At 35.8% G+C, this 23,651-nt stretch overlaps 1 protein-coding gene across 1 annotated transcript in view; it reads right to left on the bottom strand.

Moving 5' to 3' along the window:
- MALRD1 (MAM and LDL receptor class A domain containing 1) overlaps positions 1-23,651 on the bottom strand; it is a 779,242-nt gene that overhangs the window by 254,578 nt on the left and 501,013 nt on the right. The window contains exon 29 of the mRNA XM_047865740.1: positions 12,983-13,166. Within this exon, the coding sequence (XP_047721696.1) occupies positions 12,983-13,166 (184 nt within the window). The remainder of the gene's footprint in view (positions 1-12,982; positions 13,167-23,651) is intronic.

Raw genomic sequence — 23,651 nt, 5'->3', positions numbered from 1 at the left:
GAAGGTTTTTTATCTTGACGAGGTTGCAATAGTTCATTTTTGCTTTTAATTCCCTTGCCTTTGGAGATGTGTTGAGTAAGATATTGCTGAAGCTGAGCTCAAAGAAGTTGTTGCCTGCTTTCTCCTCTAGGGTTTTGATGCTTTCCTATCTCACATTTAGGTCTTTCGTCCATTTTGACTTTATTTTTGTGTGTGGTGTAAGAAAGTGGTCTAGTTTCATTCTTCTGTATGTTGCTGTCCAACTTTCCCAGCACGATTTGTTAAAAAGACTGTCTTTTTTTGAATGGACAATTCTCAAAAGAAATATGAATGACCAATAATGAGCATATTGGTTAAAAAAAAGATTTAACCTCATTATTAATTGTGTATGCAAATTAAAACACTGTATCAATTCACTTACTAAATTAGAAAATATTTCCTGGTCAAGAAATTACGAAAAAGGAAAACAATCTTGAGGGAAGACAGGGGGGTTTAAGAAAGGTTTAAGGGGATGACTTATGGGGAGACACACAAATTCTGAAAACTAAGCAGTAGTCACCCTTAGCAGAGAGCATATGGAGAAACAACAAAGAACAGGATATTGTGAAGAAGGGTTTGACAATATACCTTTAAAGTCATAATTATGTATGCTCTTAGGCTGAGAAATTGCCTAGTAGGAACTTCTGGTAGGCTATTAGGTCTCTAAACAAATACCCACTCCCTTCTTCTTCCTTAGTTTTAAATAAACACATGCCTTGGATTTCCTCATGGTTTGAACGTGCGACAATTTTGGCTAATTAGTTATAAGTTAAAGTGATATGCAATGTTTATAAGGAAAACTTTAAAAAAATTTTAAAGTTTATTTGGTTATTTTATTTATTTTGAGAGAGAGGGAGGGAGACAGAGAGAGAGGGAGGGAGGGAGAGAGAGAGGTGGGGAGCATGGGTGGGGGAAGGGCAGAGAGAGATCCCGAGCAGGCTCAGCACTGTCAGTGCAGAGTGACACAGGGCTTGAACCCACGAACCATGAAATCATGATCTGAGCTGAAACCAAGAGTCAGATGCTCAACTTACTGAGACACCAGGTGCCCCGTCTTTTAAATTATGCTTGGTATATGCTCTTTGCCTCTTTCTCCACCTTTTTTTTCTTCCCTGCCAGCTGAAAGGTACACATAAAGACTAGAGCTAAAAGTGCCTATCCTGAACTGTCATCTTCCCCACAATTCTCCATAGACCCTTCCCCCCCTTCTCTGTTCCTACTGCATACTCTAAGTCGATAATGAATAATCTATTCATCTGTGTACTATACTTCAACACTTGTCTATGGGAAGTATTATGTTAATATTCGTTGAATGAGTGATTTGTTGCATGAACATTCTAAGAATACATTGTCAATGTGCTCCCCATGGACTTATTGTTTACCTCATTCCCTTCATGTGATGATTCCCTCTCATCCAAATGGTCACCAGGCTGGGGTCCCAGTAGGCTTATGTATACCATATGTCTGATGATGGTCATTTGACACAAGCTCAGTCAATCAGAGTCCCCTAACAGAGAACTTAGAAATATAACTAATGGGTTTCTGCAACAATTATGAAGTATAGTCATGTGTTCTGCCTATGCATGGTGAAGCAGAGAAAGCTGGTTCCACAGAGTGAGGGCAGTGAAACAGATGTACAGAGAGATGCAGTTAAGAGACAAGAGGCCCAGAAAAAGCACAACTCAAGATCCCTCTTCAATCTTGGTTTTAGAATGTTCCTGAAGCTGGACTGTGTTCCTGATCTTGGGTTTCCACAGATTCTTCCTATCCTTAAATAAACTCCCTTTGTGTTTAACACTATTGGCAATTAAACTAGACCTAATTAACCTAGAGACTTCCCAGAAATTATCATGAGAATGTATAAAGACCAAAAGACCAAAAAGCAAACTAGTGGAAAGAAATCCAAACCACACTTGGTTTCTTTTGCTGAGCTCCTTCCTGACCTTTGAATCAACAATTTAAAACTTTGTATTTCCCAAATCCGCTGAGGCAACTCTCCAGACAATTGGTGTGACTTATTTTGCTCAAATCCTTCAAGAACCCATTCTGTATTAAACATCTTTATTCCTTTCTTAGAAGAAACTATGTATGTGCAGGGGTCTGGTTTGACCTTGGCACCCACTAGGTGTCCAGGATGTACCAGTTTCCTTTTACTGTCTCCGTTTTTACATATGCAATGCATGTTTCTGTAGAACAATGGAGATTGTATGCAAGTGGCCAGTGAGGGAATTGGGCCAATACAACACAGAAGTAGTGTTGATTCCTACATGATTTTCTTCACTGATGTCTTTGCCACCAAGGAGGTATAGCAACACAGCTGAGCCAGAGAGCCAAGAAAGGATACAGGCTGTTCAGCAAGTTCTTTACCTAGTCCACTCATTCTCCACATGCTCTCTTTTGGAAGTACTTATGTATTGCATAGTTTTCCCAGTCTTTGGGCACTTTTTCCTTCTCTCCAAAATTAAATGGTCTTAATGTTTAAGTTTATTTATTTATTCTGAGGGAGAGAGCCAAGAGTGAGTGTGCATGAGTGGGGAGGGGCCGAGAGAGAGAATCCCAAGCAGGATCCATGCTGTCAGTGCACAGCCCAACATGGAGCTTGATTTCACGAAATGAACTGTGCAACCATGACCTGAGCCGAAACTAAGAGCCTGACGCTTAACCAACTGAGCCACCTAGACACCCCTTAAACTTCTTTTATACCACCCTTCCATCACGATTTCTGGCTTGCCAACTCAACCCCCTTTTGAGGTAAAGTAATACATTTACTGAAAAGTTCCTCTATTATAATCTTAAAATGCTTTATGCTGTGCTAGTATTTTTATTATGGTTGTTATTGTTTATATTAGCAGTCTACAACTCAGTTACCTATGCTTATAGTGGCTTGCTCCAATCCTATTTTCCCATAAGTCCTTTTTCTCATGCGATTATTCAAAATATGAGGTTTTTCAGAAACTCATATATGCCTCTGTGTATATGTGTTCCATCAAATAGACAAGAAATTTCGTTTCTAGCCTTGGCTTAATATATACATACAAATTTTATTGAAACCTAGTTCTTTAAGTTTGATCCAATTAAGTTTCTTGAGTTCTACCTCTATTTGTTTAAAGTGCACCTGTAGCTTGTATATATATTTGTAATAATGTTTCAAAACTGAAGAACATACCATTCAACTGAGTAATATAAAAACTAAAAAAGATTTATCATTAATGTAAAATGGACATCTTATTGATATGAATATTAATTTTGAATAGAAAATCATTGTTAAAATATAGTTCAGTAAAAATTGAAGTGCCATATCATCATAAATACTCTATGCAATGGTCTTACTGACCAAGATATTAAATGTGGAAATGTTCATTGTAATTAAAACAGATTCTAATTAGACACTACATGAACCAAGTATAATGTTAGTTTTCAGATTTATAGTGGCCTTAATAGGGGTATTTCAAAGGATATTTCAACCATACTGAAATGTATGCTCAAATAATTATTTTTCCTTAATATTATGAATGAATCAAGTTATATCATTGTGCCTGGATCATAATCCAGTATAATCAATCACATCAATTATAGTATTTAGTTTATTGCTGTGATATGATTATAATCACAGCTTTAAATATGGACCTTTTTTGACAATGGAACACTAATCTTATCAATCATACTAAAAGATAAATATCTGATTATTTTCTAGATATGTCATAAATGATTTCAATATAATATTGAAGTAACTGGATCTATCCATGTCTTTGATTTTTTTTAATTTAAAATAGCTGATTAAAAATATAATAAACTCAATTGCATAGTTCTGTGTTCAAAAATATGGGCATGGGACCAAGAACAAGAATCTATGCCCTGATTTTACAAGAAGCAAATAAATCAGTTCTAAGGCTTATTGAAGAACTATGTTGGTGGTTGACTGTGACAATGAAGCGTCTCTCCTGAGGCCTTCTCAAATCAATTCAAGCAATAAAACAAAATGAGGGCCATAGCCGGCAATGATTGGGAGCAGGGGGTTGGTTCCACAAAGACTCTCCACCTCTTGGTTCCGAATTTGGCTTAGTGTCAACTTTTTTCCTCCTGACTACTTTCCCCACAAGTCTAGAGCCAGGGTTGCTGAAAGTTCTTTCTTAAAATATTTAGAATATTAGAATTGGAAAGGTAAGTATTCTTCTTTTTTACATCTTCAGCTTGAGAAAATCTGCAAAGGATTGATAGCTTGGTTGTGATTTCTTTCTGCTCATTAGTCAAGCCACCACAATCCTCAGGATGTAACCTCAAAGACAGAAACGTATCTGCTCCCAAGGCTACAATGTTGGACAACCCAATGTCAAATACAACCCTACATATGTATAGTATAATTCTATGATAGCTCTAGCTATAGAAGTATTCCCCTCTGGAATACAGGAAATCACATGGCATGTTAGGTAAGACTAAGTAGATTATAGGACACAAAAAAAATAACCCCCAAATATCAGAAACACCATTTTTAGAGGGTCACTTAGTATACATATCTGAAAAAAAAAGTGTGAGAGAGACTTTCTCCTGGGACCAGGCAGATGGAGACAAAACATGTGGAAAATAAGGCCTCCTCTACCACAGCATTAGGAGGGAGACCCAGAGGGTTGTCCACCAGCTTGTAAACACCTCTGCCTGGAAATGACGTGTCACTTACTGAGAGCACATTGGCCACCTCTTTTCACATTAATCCACATACCCAGAAGGGTCTGGGAAACATGGGAAGAAATGGATATTTTGCAAACAGTAAATAATCTCCACAACAAACAATGATAGGCTTAAAAAATCTGTAGTCTTTGTTTATAAATCAGCAAATTGATATCACTTTTCCGTATCGATGAAGAATCAAAAATTTTGAGTCCATAAAAATCAGTTACCTTTATTCGACTGAAGAATCAAAATGATGAGTTTTTACATTATATGGCATATATTAAATAAAATACGCATTTATATATGTCCATGTTACTAATACTGATAATTTAAGTTGGAAGTATATAAACTATGACAAAATATCTTAAAATTTGCCCTTCACACTTTTTTAAAGTTTATTTCTTTTGAGAGAGAGACAGAGACAGAGACAGAGAGAGAACAGGAGGTGCAGAGAGAGAGAGAGGGAGAGAGAAAAAATCCCAAGCAGACTCTGCACTGTCAGCGCAGAGCCTGAAGCGGGGCTCGAACTCCTGAACCGTGAACTCATGACCTGAGCCACCCGGCACCCCCACACTTTTTGTTTTTAATAAAAGATATTTGCAGGAATGTGAAGTATTTACTTTAAATAAGGCTAATTTTTCCATTTAAGAAACAATGGGCATTTAACCTAGCCAATAGATAAAGTTTAATCTGAAGTACCAGGTTTAAAGATATGATCTGTGCTGATATAAAGAGTATATTTAACAAATCTGGGGTATTTACCAAGAGGAAATGAAAACACTAATTTGAAAAAAATATATATGCACCATTATGTTTATTGTTTATTATTTATAATAACCAAGATATGGAAGCAGCCCAAGTCATCTATAGATCAATGGATGAAGAAAATGTGGTATACACACACGAAGACACACACACACACACACACACGCACGTGCTGGAATATTAGTCATAAAAAGAATGAAATCTTGCCATTTGCATCCACATGGATGGACCTAGAAAGTATGATGCTAAGTAAAATAAGTCAGTCAGAGAAAGACCAATACCATATGATTTCACTCATATGTGGTATTTATAAAACAAATGAACAAAGAAACAGAAGAAACAAACAAAACAAAACAAAACACAGGCTTTTAAATACAGTGAACAAATTGCCAGAGGGGAAGTAGGGAGGCAGATGGGTGAATCATTATGTTGTCCACCTGAAATTAACATAACACTGTATATTAATTAGACTTAAAGTAAAAGTCCAAAAAAGAGAATGGGATTAGCATCCCACCCCTCTCCCCACCAAAAGAGTATATTTAATAAATTGATGTCAAATCTTGGCAGAAAATTTTAGCCTTAGACACAGAAGATATGATGCAGTTATAAGGAAACCTAGAATAAAAATAGGCAGATATAATCAGATAAAGAAAGAACTGCCTTGAACTGGAACTGGTTTAGTTTCTATAACATTTGTACATCAGGTTTACTTTCTTTTCCCTCCCCCTCCTTATTGATTTTTTTAATCCAAAATAAAATAAGTCCGTAACAATAAGAATTTGTTGAATATTAAAAACTTTAAAAACAGGTTTTACAATGTTTTAAGATACTTCAATTAGTATTACTGAAACACTCCTATTAGCTGATATGCTTGGTATTATATTTTAAGAGCATTTGAAATTATAGAGAAGGTAGATATGACAGGTCCAGGGTGACTGCTTTTACCCCTAAGGCATTTATCGTGATTTTAGTAATATTCCATGCTGTTATGGCTCACTATAGCTAAGGTCCTATGCTGTTAAGCATCAGTAATGAAATCTACCTGTCTGGTATTAGTTATTACAACCTCTGGGTACCTCAATTTTCTGGCATTTTACTGAAAATTAAACTAAATACAATGGTGATGATTATGATGATAATCATATGCTTAGCACTTATTGACTAGTCAACATACAGAGTTTCTCTTCAAAGCTCTTGGCATATATTAATTTGTTAAATCCTCACAATTACCCTATAAAGTAGGTCTCATTTTTATTGCCATAGAGAAACTGAGGCACAAAATTGATAAGCATTTATTTAAGGTCACAAGGCCAGTAAATGGCAGAGACAGAACTTAACCCTAGGAAGACCGACTCCAGCCTGCTTGCTTACCTCCTGTACTGTCAGAAGATCCCCAGTACAGAGCAGGCATTTCTGATGACAAATTTCTGAACGCTGAGACCCATTGCTATCCCCCTACCCTTTTTTCCTTCTGCTCCAGCAATGTGCTTTTCTCCTAGTAAAACTGCCTGGCAGGTCCTGAGGCTGAGGAATGCTTCGCTGAGATGTTTGCATGGTCACCTCTTATTTCATTTAAGACCTTGTTCTACTGTTACCTCCAAAGAGACTGTTTCTTACCATTCTAGTCAGGGTAATAATTATCCCTCACTTTCTGCCTGTATTATTCATAGCATCTATAATCACATGACACAATATTACATATAACTTTATTTATTATCCACAACTGCCACCAGAATGTAACTCAATGAAGCAGAAACTCGCTCTGATCTGAATTTTCACACATATACCAAGATTTGAGTAAATGGTTTCTATTAATCAACCTGTCTGCCCATCAATCCAGCCGTCCGTCCATCCATCCTTATGTTCCATGGTGCTCCAAATTATCTATCCATTAGTTATTAAAAATGGGTGGCTTTTACATATTATATTAGGGTGAGGTGTTTAATTATTATTATTTTTTTACTCATTGCCATCATGGCTTTCTTTTTTTTTTTTTTCCTTTTCTTCCTGGAAACATATACTTTAAAAGAAAATTGTTTGAGATCTAAAAGCAACACTTGCAGCACTCATATGTTGAGCAGAAATACAGCTTTTCATCTAAACTAAGTAAAGAAGGTTAAGTTTTGAAGTCAAACTCTACAGGCTTCTGTTTATAGATTTATGTATTCGTGAACTTTATATAGAGCAATCACTGTTTTGTGATCTCCCGAGTTCAATTTGAATCCAGAGTAATGCTGCACTGAAATCATTATCATCAAGCCACTATTTTTCACTCCAGATCAATTACTGTTTAAAGGACACTTAGGAGTCATACATACAGTTTTTGAGGGGGAAAAAAATGAAAGGTGTGAAAGTGGTTATAATAAAAAAGAAAGCCTTTTCAGGTTTCTGTGAAGACAATTCACTAGACATCTAAAATTATAATGTTGCTGGCTTCTCTTACTTTACTCCCAAGGTATTTCCTTCTATTCACATTGAGGATTATTTGGGGAGCATGATGTGTTTTGCTCTGTAGGAGTTTAGAGAAAGACAGAGTAGCTACTATGCTACTGTCTACTTAGAAGATTTTATTGACTTCTGGAAGCATTTTCTATTCCCTAAATTACTCCTTCCTTTTCCCTGAACTAAAATCTGGTCATCATTCAGTTGAATCTTCTAGATATTTTAGTGAAAAAGGCAACATCTTACACTGTTATTGGCTTCCACCCTAAGGTATGAGGTTTATGAGTTTCTTGGAGACAAATCACAGAGCAGTCCAGGCAATACAAGGCACAGGGGGCATATAGGGAAATGCCCGCAGTCAAGAAAGGGGCACTGAGAGGAGAAATGGAAAATCAATAAAGCCAAACACTGTATAACACATGCATTCCAGCCCTGTTGTGAGGAGATGTTCATAGTACATTGCACAGAGTTTTCTGCAATCCTAGAAATCGATAAATGTTTGCTGAACATGTGAACAGAACAGAACCAGATCTTAAACGATGATACAAAAATTGTTCTGCCTAAAACAATTATCAAGTCTTCTACTCTTGTTGTTCCTTTATACTTTCAGCTAACAAATATTCGGTGTTTACAGTATCTCATGCATTCTTGAAAGCACTTTGCATAAAGTAAACGACCTAGTTCTGTGAGAGGTCTATGAGACGGAAGCAGTATTTTTATGATTTTAGAGCTGAGAACAATGAGACAAAGGAAGATCCTGTGATTTGCCCCAAACCACAAAGCAGATAGCAAGAGGGAAACCTAGATTGCACCTAGAGGTCTTGAAGAACAGGCTCCCCAGATCTGACATAAATGCTGCTTAGTATTCATGCTAAACTCTGTAAGTATTGGCTGAATGATTATACTTAATAGGTAATATTCTGCTTGAAAACTGAGTAACTATTTAAATTGAGAATTGACACTTTTATAATTACAACAATGGACTATTTCTTTCCCGTCTATATAAATTTCATTCCTACTTCTCTCTTCTATAGAATGGCAGTTTCATTTTATCAGACTTTGATTAAAAAATACCATTTTAAATCAACTTGAATTTAAAAAGAGGAGATATCAAGTTCATAATCTGTCACTTGTTTTTCTATGAATAAGCTACTTGCTTCCTTGTTCCCTTATCCAAAAAGGAGATACCCTTCTTAATGTGTCCCTGGACGGACCAAAGACTAGGACTAGGCCTATGCTCTTGCCATATTTTTCTTTTTAGAAAAACACAATAGATTTGATAGTAAATTGAAGATAGTGCCATGATGTATTCTGAATGTAAAGAAATAAAAAATAACACATAGAGCTTTATGTGGGCCATGTACTAAATATTATCTAATAAATTGAATTGTAAGTTTTTGAATGGAAAGTAAAAAGTAACTATGAAGCTCAAAAAGTTTTATTTGCGGGTAAAATAGATAACCACCAAATATAAATATAAATATAAATATAAATATAAATATAAATATAAATGCCATATATATCCTCTAACTCCTTCCACACCCACTTTTAATCAATTTTAAACTTTGTTCTCAATTATTCTGAAACTTTAAAAATATGCATAGAGTCTAGAGTTGTCAGATGGTCCCAGGAAAATCTCAGAGATAGTCTATCATGATCCTGTCAATTTGCAAACGATAAAACTGAAGCTCTGTAACAACGTAGCCATAGTTAGAGGATTATTGCTAAACCCCTGAAAAAGACTGTAAGTCTATAGAAGCTATATAAATCCATAAGAACATATGGTGCCTTGCTTTCTGAGATTTTTCTAGCTTGTCCCCATTCCCTACTTTGATGTGGGTCTCCTCTTCCCTTCATTTTTCCCTAGTCTACTCAGTGCCGTGTCTGCTCCTGTTTTCTTTGGTTGGTTTTTGAGTGTGAACTGCTGGAATGAAAGAGACTCATGGTGGCTCCAGTTTGAGAGTTCATGGCGTCAACTGCTCCAACCCCTCAGAACCTACCACAGAGCCCTCGGGCCCACTCATTCTATAAGTGAGTGACACCCTCCAGTTCTAGCTGTTATTCTCAAACCACCTGGCTGCATTTTCCAGTGAATAGCCGCTGGCTCTTTGATGATCCCCCTGTTCTCCCTTACAGACATAAACACTACACAAGTCGTGTGGTTGGTGGTGGTTGGTCCCTATTTGCTTGTATACTGGGTTGGTAGGGATGCATTTTCACTTAATTTTGTTGTCTATGTTTTCCGCGACTCACTGATTAGGTGGTCTGTTTAGATGTTCGAACTTGGGAAAATCCCAAAACTACTCTGCCACCATGACGACCACCACCACCACCACCACCATATCCCCGTAACTCTCCTGCTTTATATATTTTTTAAAAACTTCACTGATTTATAATTTAGAATTTACATACCATTAAGGTCACCTATATTAAGTTTACAATTTAACAGCTTTGGAATATTCATGAAGTTGAGCAACAATTGCCATAAAAATATAGAATATTGGGGCGCCTGGTGGCTCAGCTGGTTGAACGTCCAACTTTGGCTCAGGCCATGAGTTTGGTTCATGAGTTCGAGCCCCACACTGCACTGGCTGCTGTCAGTGTGGAGCCTGCTTTGGATCCTCTGTCCCCTCCTCTCTCTGCCCCTCCCCAACTTGGACGCACACACTCTGTTTCTCTCTGTTTCTCTCTGTCTCAAAAATAATAAACATAGAAAAAGAAAAAAATGTATTTTCATCATCCTATCAAAAAAAGGCCATATTCATTAGCAGTCACTCCCCATCCTTTTTTCCTTCAGCCCTAAGCAATTACCTCTACGCATCTGCCTGTTATGGATATTCCCTCCAAATGGTATCATATAATATATGCTCTTTCGTTAGTGGCAGTAGGTGGCAGGAAAACAAATATGACGTCATGTTTTAAGTTCTTTACTTTAAATGGCAAATAGCAACAATTCCATGATAGACTTTATGGCAACATGTTTGCATATGATTTGAAGTCGGTTACCTAGTGCGGGACAATAAAACACCATTTGAAAATATAGCATGGCCAATACGAATGGTGGCATAACTGTAACTATAAAATGTGATATGTAAGTTTCACTATGTATCTGGACTATTCCAAGCACGTCACATATACGAATGTATTTGACATTCGCAGACATTTATGATGGAAGTACTACCATTATCATCTACATTTTATTGATAAGGAAACAGAGGCAAAGTAAAATAAAGAAAGCCACCCAAACTAGTCAGTGGCAAAGCTGATCCCAAACATAGTTTGACTCAAGTCTCCTAGTTCTTAACCACTCTTCTATAGTGCCTGAGTTGTAGGTGTTTAGTTAAATGCCATTCTCTTCTAAATTGGGGATAATGTCGAGCAGTTTAGGGTAACATATTCTGAGTGATATTTTACTGGAAAATAATTTAAACCTAAGTGGACAAAATAATCATAATCTTTGAGTTCCATAAATATTCTTTCAAACTTTCCTATAGTGCCTTTTTCTTCTATCTTAACTACAACATAATTTGAAAGCCTTCATTATCTGGTAGCAGATGGAGCTTTAATTGTTTTCAATAAAGCAATGGCTACTTTGTCCTAAAACATATTTGATATACAACTGACCATATTTAAATACAATTGGTTACCACTGACCTCTTTATTTTGATGACATAGAAAGAACTATAGACCTAAAAGAAGTTGACCACTAAACATAAGATATTAAAATATTTCTCAGTAAGCTCAGCATTAGATTGAGTTGCACAAAATTAATTATAATCAAGTAAAATCTCATAGGACTTTACAAGAAAGGGGTAAAAATAGTGCAGACTTCATGAAACTGGCAAAGTTGGAATAATAACTCTCAGATTTCTTCTGTCCTGAATCAACCCATCTAATAACCATTCTGCCTCCCGTGGGAGGAAAGGAATCTCTCCTGTTTAATAAAAGCTTCTTTCTTTCTAAAATCTTAGAAAAGGGAATTGAAGATTTCTTTTGAAGTTACCAGAATCAAGAACTAACTAAAATAGAAATTTAGCAAATTACTAGGAAGGTGACTGGCAAAGAGTGGAGGAAGCACACTCTTCTAGAATAAGCAGATATCTTCTAAGATACATTTTCACAATAAATGTTCAGAACCTCATTCTCTGTTGTCCAGCACCCTGTTCCAAACATCCCCGAGCCCAAATCCCATCCCCTTCTTGATGTGCATGCCCAGAGCTCTGTGCTCCCTAGATCACCTGGGATCTTTGACACAGCCCTGCTCATAAAAAGAGCAGCCGCTGTAACATCACCAAATACCGAATCACACTTTTGACCTGCCTGGGTGACATGATACTTTAACGTGAGAGCAATAATAAAATTAAACAGTACTCAAGGTTAGCTCTCAGTCCCAGGAGCTCGCCTAGAAGTGAATCAGTGTCGAATTTGTTGGCGGGGTGCACTACATGGCACTATTTTGGAAATCAGATGGAATAGTGCCTTCTCAGAAAGAACTTTGCCAGTTGTGAAATTGTGCAAGTGAATTTATAATTATTTTTGACATTTTCTGGGTAGTTCCGTAAAGAAAATCTAAGTATAGTTATACTTCACATTTGGAAGTGTGATAAATGATAGTCAAGTTTTTCAAGTTGCTGTTCACTTGCTAGAGTAGCATTTTAAATATCCAAAGCCTTGCTCTCACAAGTTCTGCCTGAATTACACCTGGTTGAATTCATTTCGCATGCATCCACTAAGTGACAGCTCTCTGACAAGTTTTTACTAGTTCACTTCAAATTAATTTGGATAAATATATGTAAATATTAGGCATGCACTTTAAATCGTGTTGAAAAATAAATGCAACAGGGAACACTTCTACATGACGGAAAGTGGATGGTCTGAAAGGAAGAAAGGAATCAAGAGCTTGGGCGGTTGCGGAATGGGGAAGCAATCCTCTCTTAACATGTCAGTTCTACAATTAGGAGATTATCTCTTTCAATTGATTTTTATGGATGCACCAAATATACAAACAGCAGGACATTTTATAAATGAGAAGATAAAATGGCTGGATGAGGAAAGTGGGTCCAAATGGAAACGAATTCCAGAAACTCACCAGTCGTGCAGTTTTCAAATTCAATGTCGTCAATCGCGGCTCCTCCTCCCAGATCCCTTGTTCTGATGCCTTGAAATATGACTTCAAAATTCCTTAACTTGCCTAGCAGGATGACTGCCTTTTGCCAATGATCACCGGAGTTCTGCTCACTTTCTTGCCACACTTTTGACAGTCCTTTCTCCGTCTGAAGGGAACAAGTTTGCATCAGAGAAAAAGAAGAAAAAAAGCCAATCGTTTAGAATGGAAGCATTTGATCAGTGAAAACTGGTGGAAAAACAGACACTGGAACCCTGACACTTTCCACAGTTTTTCCTAGCAGACGTACTGGTAACTCTGTTTGGGTGTTTTCAGAGACACCATTATTTAAAAGTATCCTACTCAGTCCATTCTGCCTCTCCCTTGTATGCACACAAGCTTCTCGATATCTGATGGGATCTGAACATTTTACAGAAGCCCTGGATTTTAGCTTGGGATGCTCACCCAAACGTCTATTCATATTCTGTAATTATTTAGACTGCATTGCCCTTCAAAGAGCTGAAATAACTTACATGCGCAAAGAGAAAAAAGAGATGAAAGGAAGAACGTGTGGGAGAAATCATTATCCCTGATGATATGACAAAGGAATTATGAAATGAGCAATGGTGGCAAAGTGATGATTTCTAAGATCCGTAGGATTTCAAAAATACTATTATTTGTTATTTTGGCTTAAAAAAATCTATTATAATATGATTGCTATGTGAGCATCAAGTACAACTATCTCTACACCACATTTTTCACTTGCAAAGGAAAAATAAATTTTCTGAAAAAATTATATAAGTATCTCCTCTGAATGTTTAAGGTTGGTTTCATTGTTCTTTGCTATTCTGGGCCTAGCTCCTCCTGAGAATTAGATGTTTTCATAAATCATGATGATGGACACATAGCAAAGAAAGAAAGAAAGAAACCATACATTTACTATATATAGCATTATACATATATATACAGACACACACATCCATCCATCTATCCATTCATCCATCCATATATGATTATGTTTATGGTTACCCTCAAATAATTACTACCTCAACATAAAGATGTATTGAGGGGAATGGCAATCAGAAAATCAAGCAAGCTGTTCCAACAGATTCATAGCAAACAGCTATGAAATACATAATATACAGGGTTTTTTTTTAATATAGGCTAAAGAAAAAGAGAAATATTTGCAAAAAGAAGATCCAAAGGAGTTATATTTTCATAGGTTTGTGCTTTTAGGGCACTAATGTTGATAAATATGGCTGACACCTTGTTCTGCTGAGGGAGACACAATCAAGCAGTTCCTCCTCGGATGAATTACAGAGAAAGTGGAACCACGTATCAGTTAATACAAAATTAACCTTGCAAAAACAACTAACGGTGTGTAGATAGATCTTTGAACATCTTTTCCCAAAAAGATGACAAATCTTCACACCCAGAGACTCATGTAACTTTTGCCTTGAAGGGGATGGGAAATTCACACCTAATTAATGGAATTTCATATCTTTTTTGATGACTAAAGAAGAGAAGTCTTTTTAAAAGTTAATCTTTGAATGTCAACGATGTGTTGGTGATGTGGAATCAAAGGAATGATTAGTTAAATTAAAGATTAAAGTAGAGGGGGACTGTCTGACACATAGCAACATAACAGCCATAGATATTGATAAAGTCTGTCTTAATTTACAAACTCAATTCACTTTGCTAATATTTCCTATTAATCAACTTCTAAAGTTTCCAGCGCTACTCATTAACTACGACAAGCCCCCAAAGGGTTTTCCACAAATACCATCACAGAAGATTGTGTGATCACTTTAATCAATAACATAAAAACCATTTCTTAAATCTTACAACTGACCTTCTAATAAAAAAGGATATTTGAATAATATATCCATTAGCATTTTATGTAGGAAGAAATGAAAATGAGGGTGAATTCTTTTGAAAACCAACCATGGATCAATCTAATGGCAGGTTACTGGAGAATATCATTCAAATATATTTACTATTATTTCACTTTAAATATAACATATCAAATCTTATCCACATAATTATCAAAATTATTCATCAAAACGTAAAATAGAGATTTACTTATTGACCTATATGTCCATTTATTCATTTATTCAGCAAATATTCGACGTTCACACATACTGTAATGTTAGATATCAGGAATAAAAAGGTGGAAAAATAAAGACAGTCTAACCTGTGGAGGTAAAGATCTATTATGAGAGAGTCATAAAAATGACTTACTATAAAAGGGCAATATAAATACAAATTTTATTTATTTAATATATTTATTTTCCGATATATATCAATATATACCAGAATACTTTCTAAAAAATTTTTAACATTCATTTATTTTTGAGAGACAGACAGATCATGAGTGGGAGATGGGCAGAGAGACAGAAAAACACAGAATCCGAAGCAGGCTCCAGGCTCTGAGCTGTCAGCACAGAGCCCAACGTGGGGCTCAAACCCATGAACTGTGAGATCATGACCTGAGCCAAAATTGGACGCTTAACTGAATGAGCCACCCAGGTATCCCAGAGTACTTTTTTAAAAAAGAAGTTAAATATCAATTTAATTTTTGTTCTACACACATTGTTGCTTTATTTATTTAGTTAATATTCTTATTTTAATTGTTTCTAAATTAAGAAATGAAAAACCTCTGGCTTTCAACTCATGACTTTGCCACTGGCCAAAGATTTATCTCATACATTCATTCATAAGGATGTTCAATTCAAGAACCCAAGGCAATAAACATTAAAAATGATTGGCCACGCTAATAACAGTAAAAATAGACATTAATACAACAATGATTAAATTATAGAAATCAAAGGAATACTCTCTTCTTCTTATTTAGCCTTTTACTCAACTTTGAACTGATATTCCATGTATTACACATATTGACTCTTTATCTTATATATTGCATATTTGTTATGGCAATGTATTTGACCGCATATTTTATGTCAGCATTTCCCTTTTGTGCTATGAAAAGAAAAGTAGTAAGAAATACTAAAATGATAGAGTACCTTCAAGATATACATTAATAAGGTATACCATTTAGAATATTAGTTTCAGAGGTTTGAGGTGAATATATAAAATTTTCCTAGATATTAGCCATTTTTTCAAAACCCATGGATCAACAAATTTCTATCAGCTGACACCTTTTTCATATTTGGAATCTGTTTCTGGAGTTTCTGTATCAGTCTCTAATCTCTCAATTGCTCCATCAATGTCATACTTACTAAGTTACCATATTTTCTTTTTCTGGAAAGATTTGAACAGATCTGTTTTCCATATCCCTCCTCCTAATAATAACAATTCAAACCCTGAACACTACATATAGTTTTGTATAAACATAAGAAGGTTCTGAAAAGTAGAGAGAAGACAGACTACCTGGGAACCTCAGGACTCAAGGAATCATAAAATGGTGAGTTTCCTAAGTTTTCTTTTTGTCTCATATATTGCCAAATGAATATGTGAATCTGGCAACATGAAAATCCAACAGGCATAGACTACTCTCTCTAGGCAGAGGGCCAGGAAAAAGAAAATCGAGCAAGAAAGAAAACATTTTGATAATGACTGTTCTGTAACAGCCAGACATCATAGAAAATGTATACTCTATCCCCAAACCCAACAGCAAAGGCTGAGCAGAGAGCCTAGACTTCCACCCACATCAGGTCCCAGGGACCCCAAGACCCCTTTTCCCAAGACTTTTTCAAATGAAGGAAAACTAAAAATCTGTCACCAGTAGACACCCCTTAAATGAATGGCTGAGGGAATTTCTTTAAGCATAAAAGAAATGATAAAAGAATGAATCTTATACTATCAAGTAGGGACAAACACACACACACACACACACACACACACACACACACAAAAACACAGCAAAAATGAGTAAATGCAATAAATTTTCTTATCCACAGGGTCCGGATGAATGCAGATGTTGCTTGTTCTGTATCTCAAGGCCAGAAAGATGAGTTAATTCCTGAAGGAAATGACATTGAACTTACATCAAGCTCAGTTTCTTTGATTCAGCAAGCCACAACAGTTAAAAACAAGGATATCAGAAAAATTTTGGACGGTATCTATGTTTCTAAAAAAGGAACAGTTCCTCAGGTTGATGAGTAAGATCTAAGTTGTCCAGCTATAGAAACAGTAAGATGCCAGATGATTTTTCAGACTTATTTGTGATATTTTAATGATATAATAAAAGCTGTATTGATTTCAGGCTTTTTCTTAAACAGTACATAGATAGATCGATGATAGATGATAGGTAATTTTTGATGGTTGAGGAAAAATTAAAACACTGTCTAATATGGTTCTTAATGTATGTAAAGGAAAGAGTTAAGGCATAAACATTATGAATACAAGAGAGTAAACACATAAAGGGAGGTAAAATGTCTACACTTGAGTCTATTAAGTCTTTTTTTTAAATTTTTTTTTCAACGTTTATTTATTTTGGGGACAGAGAGAGACAGAGCATGAACGGGGGAGGGGCAGAGAGAGAGGGAGACACAGAATCGGAAACAGGCTCCAGGCTCCGAGCCATCAGCCCAGAGCCTGACTTGGGGCTCGAACTCCCGGACCGCGAGATCGTGACCTGGCTGAAGTCGGACGCTTAACTGACTGCGCCACCCAGGCGCCCCGAGTCTATTAAGTCTCAATGTTACATTATAATAGGTCACATTTTCATCCTCAATTTTTTCTTTTGTTTTTCTCATATATTCATTCTCCCAAAATGAATCATAGAGTAATTTAATGAATAACCGAAATATTGAATTGTTTTACCCTGAGATATCATATATTTTTTGAATTGTTCAGGACTCTATGCCACTTACTAAAATTTTAGTCTTTTTAATAAGTAAGTTACCTACTTATTATAATGTTTATTTAGATATATGACGACGTGTTTTACAATGGTGAGTGGAATACAGCAAATGACTGGCCTTCTTCCTTTTCATAAATTACCAGAGACAGCAACTCACATCACTATAGATGCGTGAGTTCATAGGCCACAGTTACTAGTCTCCGAGAGGCCAAATAAATATTAAAAGATGACGATAAGCTGAACAATATAATACCTAATGCAGAATTTTAAAAACAGATGGAATCAGAGTTTTAGTACTGGGTACTGTATGGAAGTGTTCAATCACTATATTGTACACTATGTTGTATGCATGAAACTAGTATTACACTATATATCAACTATCTAGATTTTAAGTAAAGACTTTAAAATATATATTAAAAAAATAAAAATAAAAGGCTTCATGCATACACCTAAGAAGAGAATTGAAGACATGGCAATATAAAGTAAAACTGGAAATAATAAAAGTCACTAGAAATATTGCATATGAAAAATATAATATGTACATAAAGAACAAATAGGTATAAAATAGCAAGATGGTTACAACTGAAGAATTAATAAATGAGTAGAAAGATTCAATTCTGAAACTCAGAGAGGCCAGCAACAAAATGAAGAGTAGGAATTGTTTTAAAAAATCTAAAGAGTATTTTAAAGATAAAAATAGAAAGGCCCCTGTATATATAAAAGGAATTCTATAAAGATTAAGAGATAAGAGGAGAAATGGAAACATATAAAAATAATACAGATAATACTTCAGAAGTGAGAGAAGACTGAAAGAGATCATGAAGTGCCAAACAAGATAGAAAAGGAAGACAAATGCACTTATGTGCTTATGATAAAATTTAAGGATATGAAAGAAGAAAATGCAAAAAGTTTCCAGAAAATAAAAGGTCAATAATTATATGGAAATATAGTTCTTCATAGTAACCTTGGATACAAGAGGATAATAAACTAATAACTGCAGGAACTGAATGAAATGATCTTGAACCTTGAGTTTTATATCCAGCCAAATTGTCAAATATGAAAGCATAAAAAAATTACCATAAGATATACAAGAACTCAAATTGGTCATAAAAAACACATTACAAATACTGGAGCAGATGTTAAAACAAGGAAAGAAATCCAAGGGAATCTCGCAAAAGATATAGAAAGTAAGGGTTGTCTTAAAATACAAAAGTTGGGACCAAAGAATACAAAAAGTCATCACAAATACTCCAGAGCCAAAAATCTAGAAATTACTAACATTTTCAGTTCTTGTGACAGTGGAAAGGAGCATAAGAGAAAGGAAAGGACAGAGATAACATTGTCATGAGAGCATTATAAAGGGCTTATCTAGTTAAGAGGAAGAAATTAACAGGGGTAAATAAACACAAGTATGTGTTTTTAACTCAAAGGCCAAAACCATCCTAAAAACAAAAATCAAATGTAAAACTTAAAGAGAAATGAAATAATAGCAGTAAGACTTACCATAAGAACAATAATAGAAATATAAAAAGGTTAAAGACTAAAACTAAATCATAAAAATAGCTCCAAAAAGTCAACAGGAAAAATGAAAGAGCAGAAAAAAAATATCTAAGAGATATTTACGAACAATTTACATAAGAAGAAACTTTTTTTTTTAATTTTTTTTCAACGTTTATTTATTTTTGGGACAGAGAGAGACAGAGCATGAACGGGGGAGGGGCAGAGAGAGAGGGAGACACAGAATCGGAAACAGGCTCCAGGCTCTGAGCCATCAGCCCAGAGCCCTACGCGGGGCTCGAACTCCCGGACCGCGAGATCGTGACCTGGCTGAAGTCGGACGCTTAACCGACTGCGCCACCCAGGCGCCCCAAGAAGAAACTTTAAAGATCAAATGACATATAAGGAGATGTTCAGACTGTGGAAATCAGGCAATGGCAGGGTGAATTGGTAAAATATGATGAGTACACCTCACAGAGTGTTTTGCAGCAGTAGGAGATAATTAACTGGATGCATATACCCAAACAAAGATGGGTCTTTAAGATACAGATTGAAGGGGAAAGAGTAATAAACAGAATGAAAGTTAGGACATACTAAAAAAAAAATAGGACACATATTATAAAATGCATTTAGCCAAGCATATATATTAGACTGGTTGCCTGGAAAAGAAGAGAAATGAGACAAAAAATGAAGATAAAAAAATAACTAAAATAGATACAATACACAGTGAAAGGACCAACTCAAAACAATAGCACACATAAATTAAAAGTTGGCTAAACTATGATTTTTTTTTTAAACGTTTATTTATCATGGAGAGACAGAGAGACACAGAGAGTGAGCAGGGGAGGGGCAGAGAGAGGGGGAGACAGAATCCGAAGCAGGCTCCAGGCTCCGAGCTGTCAGCACAGAGCCCAACGCGGGGCCTGAACTCACAAACTGTGAGATAATGACCTGAGCCGAAGCTGGTTGCCCAACCAACTGAGCCACCCAGGCGCCCCTATGAGTTTATTTTTATATAACTATATTGTCCTTGGGTAATGTGCTGATTCTAAGTAGTTGTACTAATTTCTCAGTATACAGTATTAGCATTTTGTAATCAGACAATCATATTGTCTTTTTACATAGGTTTTATTTGATCCTTGATAATATTTATTCTTCTGTCTTTAAAATTTTTTTTAATGCTTATTCATTTTTGAAAGAGAGAGACAGAGTGTGAGTTGGGGAGGGGCAGAGAGAAAGAGAGGGAGACACAGAATCCAAAGCAGGCTCTAGGCTCTGATCTGTCAGCACAGAGCCTGATGCAGGGCTGGAAGTCATGAACTATGACCTGAGCCGAAGTTGGATCCTTAACTGACTGAGCCACCCAGGCATCCCAGTTCTTCTGTCTTTTTATGTTACTCTTACACTGCCTTGAACTTCCAGAACACTGTCAAATAATGGGCATGATAGTGGTTGTTTCAAGCCACTTTAAAAGAAATAAAAATTATCACAAACAAAAGCTAAATCTATAAGCATTTTAGAAGTATAACCTGTGCAAATTTTGAGGAAATTACACCTTGAATACACATTCATGACTTAATCACTCCCCTGGTTCCCTGAAGAAGAGGCATAACCATGAGGATAGACAACCAGTGGTGTCAGGGAAAAAGTGACCTGCCGGTGGAAGTTGGATGTATCTTCCCCATACCCAGGAGGGCATTGGGCAGACCTTGTGGGAGTTTCTATGGACCATTATTCACATTGAAATTTCCAAAATGGGTTGTCTCTCTATATGAGCTGGTATGGGTCTAGTGAGTACAAGGAAAACTCATTCATCATTGAAGAGGACTCATTAGTTTAGCTGGATATTAAAGTGAGCAATCAAAATAACATCAGGGTGACCTCACCACTATTAGAATGGCTACTATTAAATAAAAGAATAAGAAATAAATAAAATAACCAATGTTGGTAAGGATGTGGAAAAACAAAGCCTTGCGGACTGTTGTTGATAATGTGAAATGGTGCAGTCACCATGAATTACAGTAAGGCAATTCCTCAAAGACTAAAAATATAACTACAGTATCATCCAGCAATTTCTCTTCTAGGTATATACTGAAAGGTAGATCTTGGAATCAAGGTCTTGAAGAGAAATATCTGTATATCCATGTGCATAGCAGCATTATTCACAATAACCAAGATATGGAAGAAACCCAAGTGCCTATTAACAGATGAATGGATAAATAAAATGTAGTAACACATATAATGAAATATGATTTGCCCTACAAAGGAAAGGCATCTTACACATCCTATAACATGGATAAACCTTGAAGACATTATACTAAGTGAAATATGCCAATCACAAAAGGACAAAAATACTGTATGATTCCACTTACATGAGGCATCCAAAGAAGTCAAATCCAAAGAGACAGAAAGTAAAACAGTGACTACCAAGGGCTGGGGGAGGATGAAAAGGGGGTTCTTTTTAACAGGCAGAGAGTTTCCGTTTTCCAACATGAATTCGTAGATGGATGATGGTGATGGTTGCACAATAATGTGAATGTACTAAGTACCACTGAATTGTACACTTGAAAACTGTTAAGAGCAGAGGGAGGGCACCTGGGTGGCTCAGTCATTTGAGCATCTGACACCTGATTTCAGCTCGGGTCATGATTCCAAGGTTGTGGATTGAGTCCCGCATCAGGCTCTGTGCTGAGTATGGAGCCTGGTTGGGATTCTCAATCTCCCTCTCCCCCCCGCCCCCCGCTCTGTCTCTGTCTCTCTCTCTAAAATAAAATTAAATTAAAAAGCAGAAGGAGAAGTATTCTTACAAAGAAACTATAAATGATAAAGGAATAAATTTTTTAGGAAGACATAACAATTCTTAACATGTGAGTGCTTAACAGTAGAGCATCCCAATTACACAAGGCAAAAACTGATAGAACTGCAAGGAGAAATAGATGAATCCACTCTCATAGCCAGAGACCAACACCTCTCTCAGAAATGGACAGACCCAGCAGGCAGAAAATCAGTAGAGACATAGATGAACTCAACAGGAGAATCAATCAGCTGGACACACATGATATCTATAGACTACTTCATCCAAAAACAGCAGAACACAGATTTCTCTCAAGCTTACATGGAACAGTCGCCAAAACAGATCACGTTGTGGGCTATAAACCAAAACTATCAAATTGAAAAACGATGACAAAAAGAAATCATACAGTATGTTTTCATACAACAATGGCATTAAACTAGAAATCAGTAACAGAGAGATAGTAAAAAATCCTTAAACACATGGAGATTAAACAACACAGTTTTCAGTGACACATGAGTCAAAGAAGAAATGTCAAGAGAAATTTAAAAATATTTTGAACTAAATGAAATGAAAACATCAAAATGTGTACAATGCAGTGAAAACAGTGTTTAGATGGAAATTTGTAGCATTAAATTCATGTGTTAGAAAAGAAGAAAGATCTAAAACTAATAACCTAACTTTTTATTTACCAATATAGATGTCTCTTATTTCTTTTTCTTGTCTGATTGCTGTGACTAGGTCTAGAAATTTCTATCTTGAAAACTAGAGCAAGAAGAGGAAATTAAATCCAAAAAACAGAGAAAAAAAAAACTTCAGCAGAATTCATTGAAATTGAAAATGGAAAATGAATAGAGAAAATCAGTGAAACCAAAAGCTTTGTTTTAAAAAAAAAACATAAACTGATAAATCTTTAGCCATGGTAAGACAGAAAAGAGAGTGTACAAATACTAATACCAGAAATGAAAGAGGAGACATCATTGTAGAGCCTATGGCAATTAAAAAGATAATAAAAGAAAGCTATGAGTAACTCTTTGCCCACTAATTTCACAACCTAGATAAAATGTACCAACTCCTTGAAAGACACAATCTGCCAAAACTTACACAAGAAGAAACAGATGATCTAAAAATGCCTGTAGCTATGAAAGAAATTGAATCAATAATTAATAACATACCAAAACTGAAAGACTAACCCAAATGATTTCATTCGTGAAATCTACCAAACATTTGAGAAATAAATTATATGAATTATCTACATTTTCTTTCAAAAGAAGCAAAGGGAATAGTTTCTAATTCATCCTATGAGGACAGGGTTATCCTAATACCAAAACAGACAAAGACATTATAAGAAAAGAAAACTATAGACCAATATCTCTTGTGAACATGAATGCAAAAATCCAGAACAAAATATTAGCAAACTGAATCTCACAAAAGTATAAAAAGAATTTTATGCCATGACCAAGTATAATTTATCCCAGGTATGCAAAGCTGGTTCAACATTTGAAAATAAATTAATACAATCCATCACATGAATAGACAAA

The sequence above is a fragment of the Prionailurus viverrinus genome, chromosome B4, assembly GCF_022837055.1.
Source record: "Prionailurus viverrinus isolate Anna chromosome B4, UM_Priviv_1.0, whole genome shotgun sequence".
NCBI classification, from domain to species: Eukaryota; Metazoa; Chordata; class Mammalia; order Carnivora; family Felidae; genus Prionailurus; species Prionailurus viverrinus.
This window is presented reverse-complemented; position numbering and strand designations above follow the sequence as displayed.